The sequence below is a fragment of the Zeus faber genome, assembly GCF_960531495.2.
Source record: "Zeus faber genome assembly, chromosome: 2".
Taxonomy (NCBI): Eukaryota; Metazoa; Chordata; class Actinopteri; order Zeiformes; family Zeidae; genus Zeus; species Zeus faber.
Genome location: NC_137189.1, coordinates 47,268,638 through 47,283,473, shown reverse-complemented (window position 1 = coordinate 47,283,473; position 14,836 = coordinate 47,268,638). Strand labels below are relative to the sequence as shown.

The window sequence follows — 14,836 nt, the reverse complement described above, 5'->3', positions numbered from 1 at the left end:
AAAGTTTTTTATTATTATTATTATTATTATTATTATTATGGTATGGATGGTTATCAACGCTGCCGTCGGCATGTGAAATCTGCAGCTCACAGCCTTTAACATCGTGGCGTTCGCCAACATTTACAAAAAGAAACAAAAAACAAACTTTTTCATAAATACAATAAATACATCAACCAGGAAAGAGCACTAGGATCCACCCCCGTGATTCAGGAATAAACTGTGAATTCTGCCACAGGGAAAATAAATAATAGATCAATAAATAGATAAATAGATGATTGGACGGTGTGTGTGTGTGTGTGTGTGTGTGTGTGTGTGTGTGTGTGTGTGTGTGTGTGTGTGTGTGTCCTCTGAGGGAGCGATCGGGGCGCAATTTGCGCATATTTGTGTTTTAATTTTATATATTTTTTAATTTTACTACATTTTCTATTTATTGAACGAAACTAAATAAAAAATAAATAAAAAGGGTTCGAGCCCCCGTCTGGATTTTTAGATTTCCTCCGCGAGCTCCAGCGGAGGTTCGCGGCCCCACGCCGCCGGACCAGCAGGGTTGGTTCAGCACCGTGACCAGTTCCACCAGAATGTGATATTGGCCACTTTAAAAAACATACAAAAAATAATGTGAGAAGCCAAAGAAAAAAAAAATGGGATCTGAGCAATAAATCTGAATATATTTTGCTAATCCCGAATGACAGTAATGCTGGCGGCGTTGACGTGGCCTTGGAGACAGTTCTGTGATTAAGCTCCATGTACAACAGTCATTGAACAGAAATCATTCACTGAACAACGACTGTGACGCTTCAAGGTCTAGATCCTATTATAATTATTATTATTATAAATATTATTATTAATAATAATAATAATAATAATAATAATAAAAACATGGGTTGATTTGACTTCTGATACTACGTCATCTGCATGCTTAGCAGTTGTACAATGTGTATATGCATAATGTGTGTAACATATATATGTATAACGCATATGTAAGCCATGTATAATGCGCTTAATATGTGCAGTGTGCATATGTATAATGTATATGACATGTACTGTATAATGTGAATAAGGTGTGTATAATATGTATAACATGTATAATATGTAAAATGCGTATTACATGTGAAATGTCTATAACATGTAAGATAAGTTTAATATGTACAGTATCGTGAATAATATAAATAATGTTTGATGTGCAAGGTGTATAATCTATATATGTGTAATATGTACAGTATCATATGAATAACATGAAATGTGTGTAATGTCTATAACATGTTTAACATATATAAGTATAACCTGTTTAACATGTAAAATATAAAAAATATGTATCATGTGTGTAAGGTGTATAATGTATATTATGTGTCATATGTACAGTATCATATGAATAATATGAATATATGTATATGTGTATATATGTATAATATGTATAATATGTGTATATATGTATATATGTGTACATATGTATAATATGTATAATATGTGTATATATGTATACTTTGTATAATATGTGTATATATGTATAATATGTATATATGTGTACATGTACATACTAGCAGGGTGGCAGGTTTTCTGCTGCTCATCAGATCATGTTCCTCAGTTTCTACTACACGTTGCTCGTCCAGTGTACGCGGGGTTGCCTCCGTGTGTTCCTTCACATAATGCTTCAGTACACGCCACACGCTACACGCTACACGCCACACGCTACACGCCACACCCTACATGCTTCACGACACACGCTACACCCTACTCACCACACGCTACACCGTACACACCACACGCTTCAGGCCCCACACTACACGCCTCAAACAACACAGCTCACGGCACACGCCTCACACTACACCCCTCACCCCAGAGCTCAAACCCACGTGTGTCATCAGCAGCTTCAGATTAAGCCGAGCTGTAAGAGGAGGCGTCGCCGTGCTCGGAACGCGGCGTTTTGCGGCGAGAAACAAGGAGAAAGGAACAATCTGATCTGAAAAAACACGCAGCCCTCACTCAAACTGGACTAAAAAAAGATTGATTATTCGATGACAATGGAGAACGTGAAGTTTGACGGTTGCCACGCGTTGCTATGGACTCCGCTGGACATTTTTGCAGGATCACACCCATTCAATCACACCCACACCCAAAAAATAGAGAAGAGTACGAAAAGAAGAAGAAGAGTCGAGGTTTCACATCGACTTCATTCTGTCCCATTCCCCATAGAACAGAATCAAATAAATAAAATAGGAGCAGAAGAAAGCAACGTCGGTGAGATGCAAAGATTTCATTCGATTTAAACACAATGGATTTAAAAAGAACCTGATGTAAATGAGATGAAGTAAATTAAGTAAATAAAGAGACGATATCACCAGCTGAACAAGACACTTAATATGTCAACGCACAGCGCAAAAACAAAAAACAAAAACCTTCCCCACCGCAGGATGCTTTTCCCGTCGGGGCGTCAGCGGCAAAATACAGACATAACACAGATCGCGTCTTTGGGCCGATGCCCGATAAAAAAAAAAAAACCTCCGTCGGCGGTTGAGGTGGAGTGAAAGGAGAAACGCCACGTTTGGGGTGCGGTTCGACGCCCTGCGGGCCGAGCGTCGCGATCGTTTGCCCACCAACACCGAAAAAGAAAAAAGGGCCCCGCCGCCCGACTCTCCCCCCCGCGCCGCCGTCCTGAAGGAATTTGGCGCGGGGGCGTGGAAGAGCCAGGGCGGGCTCTGCATGGGCCTTATCAACAGGAGGGAAGGTTACTGTCGCACACACACACACACACACACACACACACACACTCCTAAAGTGGTACACACCGTCCGCACCCACACCCACACACACACACAAGCACAGACATGACGACCAGGGATCCGCTCGGAGCTGAAGTTGCGCCTCCGCGGAGCTGCAAGCCCTCACACGACACCGACGCAGACGAAAGAATAAAAAAAAATAAAAAAAAAATTTAAACGCCGTTCTCCGCTTTTACTGGCAAGGGTCCAGCCCCGCCCTCGCCAATGGGAGCGCGGTTTCTCCATCTCCGCCGTGAGACTTGCTACCATTTGTCAACGCGGGTCGAAGATTAACGTGAGATGCGTGGGGGCCGCCTCGCGTTGCCCTCCATGCGGGGCAGGCGGCACTCTGTCACGGGCAAGCAATTCATATACGTCTCGCCCTAAAAGTGTTTGAGGGGACCTAAATGTGGGGCTCGGGGACCCGGGGATGGTTAAATCACCGTTAAGTCACCGTTATTCAATTTACAGGGCACACAGACACTAAATAATAAACTCCCCAGAGACTGAATCTTATCAAAATGGGGTCCCTGACGCGGGGGGGGGCGGGGGGGTCGGCGGTCACGGCAACACGAGGGCCGAACTGTTGAGGCGAGAGGCGTGAAGCGTAAGTGCCTGAGGACGTTTCCTCGCGCCGGACGGAGAAACGTGGAGGCGGATGTTTGGGGCGGAGGCTGCCGGGGGGGCGGCCGCCGGTCAGACGAGGGCGCCGCCCGTTCCACATCCACCTGAGAGAGAACGGCTCGACGTGGAGGAAGAGGCAGCCTCACGCGTGCCCCCCCCCCCCTCGCAAAAAAAAAGAACCGACGGCGAACGGCGGCGCTCCATTCGAGGAGATTTCGGCGCGTAACAAATTCACCACCATGGGATGCGCTTAAACCTGGGGTGTCGCCAATCGGAGGAACGTTAAACCAAATCACTACATCAGCCAAAAACAACCCATAATCCTCCTTCTCCCGGGTTTAAAAAGGAGGTTGGCAGCGGAGGAGGAGCTGGGTTTCTTATACATTTTTATCCGTCGCTCAAGTTTTTCTGTTGAACCCACCCCTCAAAACAAGGGTCCCCAAACTGGGGTCGGCGGCCCCCTAGGCGTACGTGCAGGAATTGCAGGGGGTCCGCAACAATATTATTCATAAAAAAAAAAAAATAATATTAGTAATATTAATAAATAATAATAATAATAATAATAATAATAATAATAATAATAAATTATGCAAAAAACTAACACCGGGTGTCATGATATTTCACAGCATATGTGTATGACCGTATGTATATGTATGTGACAAATAACTCTTGAATCACTTATAGAAGGTGATAAATGTTATATCCGTGCAGTCTACTTTTACATTCCAGGCGAACTACACATGTATGTTATAGCGCAGATAACGTGCGTATACAGTCACAACTTTTTCAGCAATAGAGTTTACTCTGCAAAAAAAAAAAAAAAAAAAGTAACACAATAAAATAGAATAAAATAAAATAAAAAATACATTTAACAAAAAAGTTTGAGCGCCCCTCTCCGAAAACACCACCGCACCCTCCGCCAGAAGAACACCAGCGCAACTTTGTCCACTTCCATGCGCGCACCGGAAACGAACGCAGAACCATCAGCCCCGAAACCGAGCCAGGAAACAGCCCCACCCTCACACCCACCCTCACACCCACCCTCACACCCACCCAACTTCACCTGGTTGCGGCTCGCGGCTCCCGCCCTGCCCGCCTGCCCGGGCTCCGGCAGCTTCCTCCGGCTCAGCACCAGCAGGTAGACCAGCGCCCCCAGCCACACCAGCACCACCACGGCCACCGCCAGCCGGCGAGACAGCCGCTTCATCCTGTCCACCAGCGGGAGACGCATGATCACGGCCGCTCCCACGCGTCACCAGGTCTCCGCCGGGGAACGCGCCTCCATGTTTGTTTGCTTGTTTTGCTTTTGTTGGGATTTGTTTTGTTGTCCTTCCTCGGCTCCGGCGGCGCGGGCGGCCGCTCCGTGTCCGCGCTCGGGTCGAAAAGCCCGGAGCTCCGCGCTCTGCAGGCGGCGTGCGGCTCCGCAGGCTCCCCCGCTCCTGGTGCGACTAGCGCGGCTGCACGGTGCGGGGAGTGAGGGGGGCGTCCAGGCTGGGAGAACGCCCCCTGCCCCACCTCACCTAGACGCGCACGCACGCATGCGCACGCACGCACGCACACGCACGCACGCACACACACACACACACACACACACACACACACACACACACACACACACACACACACACACACGCTCAAAGCTCAAACTCTCTCTTTCCTTCACGCGCAGGTACACACGCACACACCTCCCCAAGTCGAACTCTTAAACGCACACGCACACACGCACACACGCACACACACACTCCGTCGTTCGCGCACGCACAAGTACACGCGCACCTCACAAAGCCCCCAACACTGTCGCGTGCACGCACACACACCCCACTAAGCTTTAACTCTCACACACACACACACACGCACACTCACACACACGCACACACGCCTCTCTCACACACACACACACACACGCCTCACACACACACACGCCTCTCACACACACACACACACACTCCTCTCACACACACACACACACACACACTCCTCTCACACACACACACACACACTCCTCTCACACACACACACACACACACACACTCCTCTCACACACACACACACACACTCCTCTCACACACACACACACACACACACGCCTCACAAAGCTCCAACTCTCTCTCTCTCTCTCTCGCACACGCACACGCACACACACACAGACACACACAGACACACACACCTCACAAAGCTCCAACTCTGTCTCTCTCTCTCTCGCACACGCACACGCACACACACACAGACACACACAGACACACACACCTCACAAAGCTCCAACTCTGTCTCTCTCTCACACGCACACGCACACGCACAGCTCCAACTCTCTCACGCGCCTCTCGCGGCTCCTTCCATTTCCCCCTCACGCACGTGCACCTTCCTCGCGTTCCACCCGCGCGCGCGTGCGCCTCCGCGGTCGCGGCGGCACCTGCGCGTAGCAGGGGACGCAGCTCCACCTGGTGACGGTGTGACGCCGGTGACGTCCGGGCCCATGACGGGTGGTGTGTGTCACGGAGGAGCTTCAGTGCATTCACCCCGAGAGGCTTTGAGCTTGTACTTCACATCCGAGCGTTATAACGCAGTTACTCGAGTGAGGTCAGGGTTAATGTTCATATTCATGTTCATATTCATATTCATGTTCATATTCATATCCCAAAATCAGGGAGGAGATCTTTCACCATCAATGACCCATTAGACCCACACCCTTGTAGGCGACTGACCCCACCTGTCTCCCTTCCTTCGGGATCTGCATCAGGTGCATCAGCACTTTTATGACCTGTTCATTATGACTGTTGCTTATTTGAGGGCTGTGGTGCGACACGCAGGGCGAGCTCTACTTTCAAAACCCTCCGAGGTTGGAAACGTCCGTGGAACTTGTCGGCGCTGAGCTTGCGCCCGGAGGCTGAGTTGAGGAAGGTTTCAGTTCGATAAAAAGGCGTCTGGTGGATCCATCTTGCTTCTCTTATGGATCCATCTCTTCTCTCTTAGTCGAATGTCCTCGGGATTACTTTTCATCCCAAGTCATTTATTGTTGTTTGTTATTTATTATTTATCTATTTTATTATTTTTAGTGCATGTTGCTCTCTTTGTTTACCAATGTATGTATTAATTAATTTATTTTATTATTATTTCTGTTATTATAATTTATTTACCAATCTATTTAATTATTTTTTATTTTATCTTTCTCTACCAATTCATTTATTTATTTTCTCCATTTTTTTTTTTCATCACTTGTCATTTTGTTTACTTACTGTAGTTACCGCTGGGCTAGTGTGTTAGTTTGTCCCGTCTTTTCCCTTTTTTCACACCTATGAAGTCACGGAAAGGTCCGTGTCACATGTATGTGCTAAATGTTGACGTGGCCCACATGCATGCCACTCGAGAAGCAGCCTGTGCGCGTGTGCTTCCACTTACCTCTTTATTTTCCACATCTTATCTGTCATTGTGTATTTGTTATATTGATACGTGTCCATTTAACCAATGGCTATTTGATCCTAGGTGTGTCCTGTCAGAACCTGTATTTAGTTGAGTTTCTTATTATTTATATTATTTTCTATGTCGAGGATTGTTGAGTGGGCGGAGGGTGATGTTCTATATGTTTGGGGGGAGGGAGGGGTGAGGTAAAGGGTGATGGGTGTTCTGTTAATGTAATTGTATAAAAAAATTTGATAAAGTTGTATGGGGGGGGGGGGGGGTGGTCCATGTCGTACTTTGACTTTCACTGTAGTATTTTTCTGTGCCAGTATTTGTACTCTTATCAGTCGAAAGGTCTTCATAAAATGTCCACGGGCCCCTAAGGGGGTCCTCAAAGCATGGTCTTCTAGAGGGGGACTTGCCCTGAAAACCTCATTAGACTGCCAAGTACTATTCCACACCAGCGGTTCTCAACTGGAGGGTTGCGATCCAAAACAGGGTCGTGGGTGCATTTTGAGTGGCCGCAGACGTCCACTTAACCAAACCAAAGCACTGGATTCAGTGGCTCATTATTTTACTTACGTTATAATTAAGGCCGTCGGTTTTTTCTTTGCATTTTACCGCTGTCAGGTTAAAACACAACCACGGAAGCTCAGAATTCTCAAAAATGAGTTGCAATTGTTTGAATGTCTTTGTTATTAAATTGGGGGGTTTTAAGCCCCTGGTTGAACTGATTTGAATTAATTTGTGTTTTTAACACGCACAGAAGCATTATGGATGAGAGCACCGGTGGTGTTGTCAAATAAATTAGAATGAATTACATTCAATGAACGGTTCAAATCTCAAATTATTTTTGGACGGATCAGGATCCTGGATCCAATTAGAGTAGAATAGTATTCTTAAATGGCAACCAACTGACAAGACAGCGTGCTGTAACTAGTTGCATGGGGTGAATACGTGTAAGGTGCCCCCGAGGAGGGAATGACAGTAGGCGCTGTAGTGCTGGCATTGCAGCATGCATTGCAGTTCATCCACTGCACTTATAGAGAAGACTGTCATGCAAATGCTTGTACTGTATGTAGCATACTGTACTGCGTACTGCATCACTGTTCTGGGTTACTGCATACTGCGCTGTATTGCTGTTCTGTTCGGTGTTACTGTATTGCTGTGTCATACTGTTGTCTACTGTACTGTATATTTCCATACTCACTTTATTCACATGCACTTCACTGCACATATCTGTACATACAAATAGCGTATCACATATACATAACTCTGTTCCCTTCACTTCTATTTTGTTCCCCCACGCTGTATTTCAGTACATTTTTGAGTCTTATTTTATTTGTATTTCTATTATTCTATTCACTACCTGCATTATGTTTTAGGAATCAGTTAGTTTCAGTTAGTTGCTCGGTAGGAATTAGGTTAGCTATTATGTTCGGTTTAGTAACTATTGTGCATAATCTCTGGGTGCGTTGCAAAGACATTTCACTGCATATATGTATGAAAGTATGTATATGTATGTGACGGATAAACCTCTTGAATCAAAGATGGCAGCGGCCTGTATTTGGAAGAGCTCATGGCCTCGGCAGCATTCCTGAAAGACCTTTGACACTTAAGCTGTGAGTACAATCTGGTTACCATGCTCTTGGTTTGTATTTTTGGTACATGCCATGTTGATATATTTGGGTGCTGTTGTAACTTGCCGCATTCTGATATTTGACAGCCAAGCCGGACCCGTAGGCTACATGCAGTGACTGATTGTTGACGCCACATCCATCTTAGGATACTGTGAGAAGCCTTTTGAGCTATGACATGTTTTATGTTCGCAATTACGTGTTTATTCAATCATATGTTGTGTTTTGTTTCCGGGAACATGGTCTAAAGGTGAAGTGGAACAAGCGGAACAGCCTTTCCAACATGAAGTCTCCTACTTGGGTCATGTCATCTCATCGGAGCGGGCGGCAATGGACCCCCGGAAGGATTCGTGCCGTAGCAGAATGGCGGCAACCAGGAAAGTTCAGAGGGCTGGAGATCATGGGCTTTGCCGGATATCACAGACCATACATACCTACATACCTACCTACATCCATCCATCCATCCATCCATCCATCCATCCATCCATACAGGCCCTCTCTGCTTTGGGCTCCCCCAAGGCACAAAAGTCCAAGTGTGGTGTGACTCCATTCAAGCAGCTGTGGAGTGCCAGGTGTGGGGCTGCTTTCCAGGCTCTGAAGCAGCGGCTTATTTCTTCACCAGTCTTGGCCTGTGCCAACTTCTCCAAGCCATTTCATCTGGAAATCGATGCAAGCCATCAGGGGCTCGGAGCGCTCTTATCGCAGCATGGCGAGAATGGCACGAGGCCAGTTGCACATGCCAGGCGGGGGTCTACGCTCATCTGAAAAGCAACATGGAAAACCTACAGCAGAATGAAGTTTGAGTTGCTGCCGCTTAAGCGGGCAGGACATTAGGAGTACTGCGGCAGTGGCACAAGCTGGAACAAAAGGGAGGTGTATTTTACCGTCAGTTTCTGGACACCAGACAAGGCTGCATTGTGCAGCTGTCTCTCCCCTCACAGTTTACAGAGGGAGGTCCTCAACCGGGTGCATGATGGCCATGGGCACCAGGGAGTTCAAAGGGCTTTTCAGTTGATAAGGGGCAGAGGTTATTGGCCAAGGATGTATCAGGATATTGAACAATACTGCAAACGGTGTGTGTGCTGTATTGTGGCCAAGGCTTCTTTGGCCAGGGTGGTCACTGAGCGTGGGGAGCTTGTTGGCTTCATGGCCATTCAAAGTGGAAGCGATTGACTTCATGGTATTCGAGCCGTCCAGTGATGGGCCTGTGATGGGCCTGTGGCAGTTGCCACCAGAGAAAAAAAGGCGGTGACTGTTGCAAGGGCCCTGGTAAAAGAATGGGTCCAGTGGTATGGGGTCCCAGAGCCAATCCACTCCGACCAGGGCGGATGCTTTGAAGCAGACAATCCGAGATGAGGTGGTGTTTGCTTCCAACACGTCTGAACCCTCCAGTGCCGAGCATACACCCTACTTCCTTATGTTCGGCCAATCCCCTTACCTGCCCATTGACATTCTTTTGGGGGTGGGAGATGAAGAATTCAGTGGAAATGTATCGTGGTTCCCAATCCAGGCAGAGCAGCCTGGGAGTTGGCCAACTGGTCTGTTGGAGTCACAGCTTTCATGGCCGACACAAGATTCAAGATCCATAAATACCTGTACCATTCAAAGTCTTGGCACAGCAGTCTATACTGTTGCCCAGGTCGATGGTTCCCATCTTACTGAAAACGGATGGAGCTGCGGCTTTGCGGTCCAGGACAGGTTGTACCAGATGAACAGGGGGAGGTGAAGGGTACTGATGATGCCTCCTTGGAAGAGGAGGAAGTAGAATCGGATGAGGAGGGAAGGGCAGTTGTCTTGAGACAACTTCCCTTGAAGGCAGTTCCGGAGGAGGTGCTGGAGGAGGCGTCGTCGGAGGGGGGCACCAAAACAGAGTGAGTGGGGTGAAGAGCTGAGTGAGCCAGAGCTGTGTTGGTCTTCAGAGGTGGAGGAGCCGGTGCAGTCCAAGGTACAGCTGCGTCGCTCCACCAGGCAGACAGCTGGGATCAATTCCAACCACTTCAACTTACCAAGATCCACAGTGGGAGGGGGGCAAGGGATAGAAGAAGGGGCTGAGGCTCAAGCAGTAGCACACACTAATCTTTGTTGACGGCTCTCAGAGACATTATCTCTAGCTTGGTCACCAGTCTGCACAGGAGGCCTGTGGGCTGTGGTGGTTGGACCCTGTAGTGCTGGTAACCCTCAGCTTTAGTTTTTTCTTTGTGATCTTTTCTTGGTCTCATCGTCGGGACGATGATTTGTTTTTAGGGGGGGGGGGTTCGTGTTAGGTGCCCTTACGATAGGCCCTGCTCGTGCCGGCATTACGGTAGCATTGCAATTCATTCACTGCACTTATAAAGAAGGGCATGCCAATATGGCAGCGGCCTGTATTTGAAAGAGCTCATGGCCTCGGCAGCATTCCTGAAAGCCTTTTGACACTTAAGCTGTGAGTACAATCTGGTTACCATGCTCTTGGCTTGTATTTTTGGTACATGCCATGTTGATATGTTTGGGCGCTGTTGTAACTTGCCGCATTCTGATATTTGACGGCCAAGCCGGACCTGCAGGCCACATGCAGTGACCATAACCGTGGACGCCAGATCCATCCAAAGATACTCAGTCAGAAACCTTTTGGGGAACCATAGGTTTTATTTTTGCAATTACGTGCTAATTTGATCATATCTGTGACCTAATGACTTAGCGGCTGGGTCATGGTGTTTTGTTTGTTTGGTTTCAATGTGTCACCGTTTTCCATCCCATGACAGGTTGAGATGTAAAACGTTACGTTACATGATGTAAACCTGACAGACGCCACTCGCTAAGTGTTCTCGTATAAAATCCTTTAATCTCATCTCTATTACCGTCTGGATAATATGTACATTTAATTTTGTATGAATAAAGAAGTTAATTAATTGAAGCTCGGATGTCTGCGTGCCTCTATTAATGAGGGAGAACCACGAGTGATACAGAGGAAAAGAGGGAGGGAGGGAAACTGAAGGGAAGACGGGGTGTGGAAGAAATTAAACAACACCAACAATGTTTTCCCAAGCTTCTTTAATGCCTGAATAAACAACTATAGAACCCATGACAATACTATTATAATCCACTCACTATAAACATGAGCATGAGGGTTAGAATAACCATGGCTTGTCTTCTAGCGCCATCTAGTGTCTGGATCTCCACCAGGGTTATTTATTTATATATAAATTACTTGGGTTTTTTTGTAGATCTGGTGATTTATTTTATTTTGTCTTTTCTTTGTGTTTCGTAGCGTGACATTTATCTTTGCATCACGAAACTGAGGCATAAACCTCAGTCTAAAAGTCAATTAAGTAAATCAGTACAAATCATTCAATTTGCTGAAGATCCTTTAGCCTGAAAGCGAAATTACTTAACACAAGGATGGCAATAATAATAACGATAAATATAATAATAAAAATAATAATTATAGCTGCAGGCAGCTACACATGGTCCATTTGAGTCGTTTAAGGTACATATTAGTTTTCTGGGTTCTGTGAAACACAGCACGAGTTACAATTTTCCGAGTTTACTTTGAACGCCGCATAGTTTTTTCACTCGTTGTGCAACAAGTACTAACTTTTTTTTTTAAGGTTTTCTGAGATTTATTTGGTCTTGTCTTTAACATGTGTGACGAACCTCTAGGGATGATGCTCTGTCCTCTCCTTCACTGACTGGAGATGCAACTTGGTCGGGTCGAATGAGGGTCGAGTCCACCGTGAACACTGCGAGGTCGGGGAGGAGGGACGCCGTTTTTATTGTTTTGGTATTTTGGAAATAAATTGTCAAAAAAAAATAAAAAAAAAGACGTTTAATCGAAATGAAGTATTTTTCATGTTTTTTTTCCTCCGAAATCACCGTGCACTCAGGTCACTGAATGTTCCTTCTCTGTCGTTTAGTTTGATTGTCCCGAAAGAACTGTGTTTTAACAAATACGACAGTCCCTGGATCATGCCGTGCGGACACGGAAGAGAGGGACTGTTCCTCGGAGGGTTCTTAACAGCCTCCCGCGGTGTGAAAACACCTTCTGTGACCGATTACAGTTTCCAGGGTTTTGTAAAACTCAGCATTAGTTACAGTTTTCCCAGTTTCCTTTAAACACAGCATAGGTTTGAGGTGTAGAAGACAGAGCGTCTTCTACACCTCGAGCCTATGCTGTGTTTAAAGGGGCACATGTCGCAACTGACTGGATGTGAATGAGTGCCGAGAGACGTAGCTTGGTATAACGTCGGACGACGACGTCACCAAGCGCCCGCTCCTCAAACTACTCAAATCGCTCAAACATTCCACTTCCGGTAAAATGACGACCGAGTCTCTGCGTACTTCCGTTGTTGCGTTTCCAGATACTTTCAGCCAGAAAAAAAACAAGATGAAAACGAAAAAAAAAATCTGATTAATAACAATTGACAATTATTTTTTATTATTGTCCTTTCACTTTCTGAAATGTCATGTATGTCTAATGCATGTGAACACACTATAAATAAATGGTATTTGCATATTAACAACATTGTATAACCTGAATCTCTTGAATGACTAAGAGTAATTAATACTGTACACCGTGTACAGTATAAAAACTTGCTTAAATAAGTGATCCATAAAAGTTGATCCATGTATTTTCAACCTTTGGTATCATATGAGTGATAAATCAGATTTGAATGGACAAAAAGCTCACCTGACCTACTAGTACCAGACAGAAGACTAACACCACATGTAACATGTCGGATATTAATGAAAATACTTTATTTTCTGCCTTTTTTTTTTTATATAAACACAGAAAAACATGTTTAATTTCTCCAGTGGAGGAAGATTGTTTGGAATTTTAATCAGTAGGACCCCAAAACTAACAGTCTGAATCTATATTGCTGAGCAAAACTAAGGAATCTGGAGGCTCAGGACTTTGACACGGTATCAGCGTAAAACATAAACAAACAAAAAAAAAAAAACACCACGTCTTACTGGTGCATGGTGAAGGACAGCTTAAATGTGAGTAAATCCGTTTCCATATCAATCAAAATCAAAATCACATGCAGGAATCCAGTTGCTGATAGGGGATAGCGTCACTCTTTTTCGACCCAGGGCTCATTAAAATGTTGGTTTCCATCATTTATAATGCTTTACTGTGGAGAAACTTACCACTCCGCCGCAGCTTCTCAGCGTTCCTCAATGCAGCCCAACGGGGCAAACATTTGGGCCTTAAAAGAACGAAAACATTACATCTCCAAAACGCAGTCAAGTGTCTTCGTGAATTTTGTTTTTCTTTCCATGTTTTGAATAACAGTAATATCAATTCATTTAAAACAACCCCCAGCCCCCCAATCGCTGCAGCATATCCAGAGCGTGACATTGTTGTACAGCGGGTTGCCAAGGTTGGAAGCGATGCAACATCCTGTTTCTAGTCTCTTACTCCACAGTGGACGTAGCAAGAAGCTGCAAAAGAATCAACCCAACCCTGCTAAACTTGATACAGCGACACATGAAAAGACTGTAAATGACCACATTCCGAGAGGCGCCGTTGGTGCTCACGGCTTGGGACAAACCAGAGGTTGTGTTATGAACAGCTACAAATGATGGAAACCAAATGAAGAAGGGCTGCTTCGTCAGACGGCCCATCCATCCCGCAAATAGTAAGAAAAGCAGACACCGGCGTAGCATTCTCTAATCCAGTTTATTTTGTCCTTAGCGAAAAATGGAACACAATAAAATTAAAGAAGAAAACAGGACAGAATTATGTGGGTTTTTTTTTTCTTTTTTATACATTAAACTAAATATGCCACTCTATTCTAGGGTGTAAGTAACTCAAACTGATATAAGGTTAAATAATTTTCTTTTTAAAAAGGTACAGAAAGATATTCCAGGTCTTGCATTTCTCATTAGCACTCAAAAAAGGGAACCCCCCCCCCCACAAAAAAAAAGGTAAGAACCAGCCGCCAAAATATGTCCAAATTCCAAACACCTTCCCATAATCCTTTGCTGTGTTCTCAGTAGAGAGAGAGAGGGAGGGAGAGAAGGAGGGAGAGAGGGAGGGAGGGAGGGAGGGAGTGACGTGGTTTTGAGGAATAGCCCAATCTGAGGTCGCCCATTTAGAAAGCACCAGATTCAACGGTCATTTTCACTAATAATAATAATAATAATAATAATAATAATAATAATAATTAAAAATGATATATCCTTGATGCTAACCATTCCGTCACCCTGACACGTCCCCTGTTTTGAATTGTTATAATAATAAAAATAAAATTAGGACATTGATTTGTACTGTACACAAAGATTTTTTTTTTTTTTTTTTTTTTAACGGAAAGTAATACCTTGTTGCTAAATTATACAAATGTATTATTTATTTTTAATTATACTAAATGCTTAATTATCCCATCAGCAGGGGGGTTATGTCAAATCAGGAAGTACGACACAGGAGTTGTGAGAACGGGG

At 45.2% G+C, this 14,836-nt stretch overlaps 1 protein-coding gene across 1 annotated transcript in view; it reads right to left on the bottom strand.

The window, feature by feature from the left end:
* galnt14 (UDP-N-acetyl-alpha-D-galactosamine:polypeptide N-acetylgalactosaminyltransferase 14 (GalNAc-T14)) overlaps nt 1-4,610 on the bottom strand; it is a 181,435-nt gene extending 176,825 nt beyond the window's left edge. The window contains exon 1 of the mRNA XM_079996889.1: nt 4,447-4,610. Within this exon, the coding sequence (XP_079853015.1) occupies nt 4,447-4,590 (144 nt within the window). The 5' untranslated portion in view covers nt 4,591-4,610. The remainder of the gene's footprint in view (nt 1-4,446) is intronic.
* Between the last annotated feature and the right edge of the window lie 10,226 nt (nt 4,611-14,836).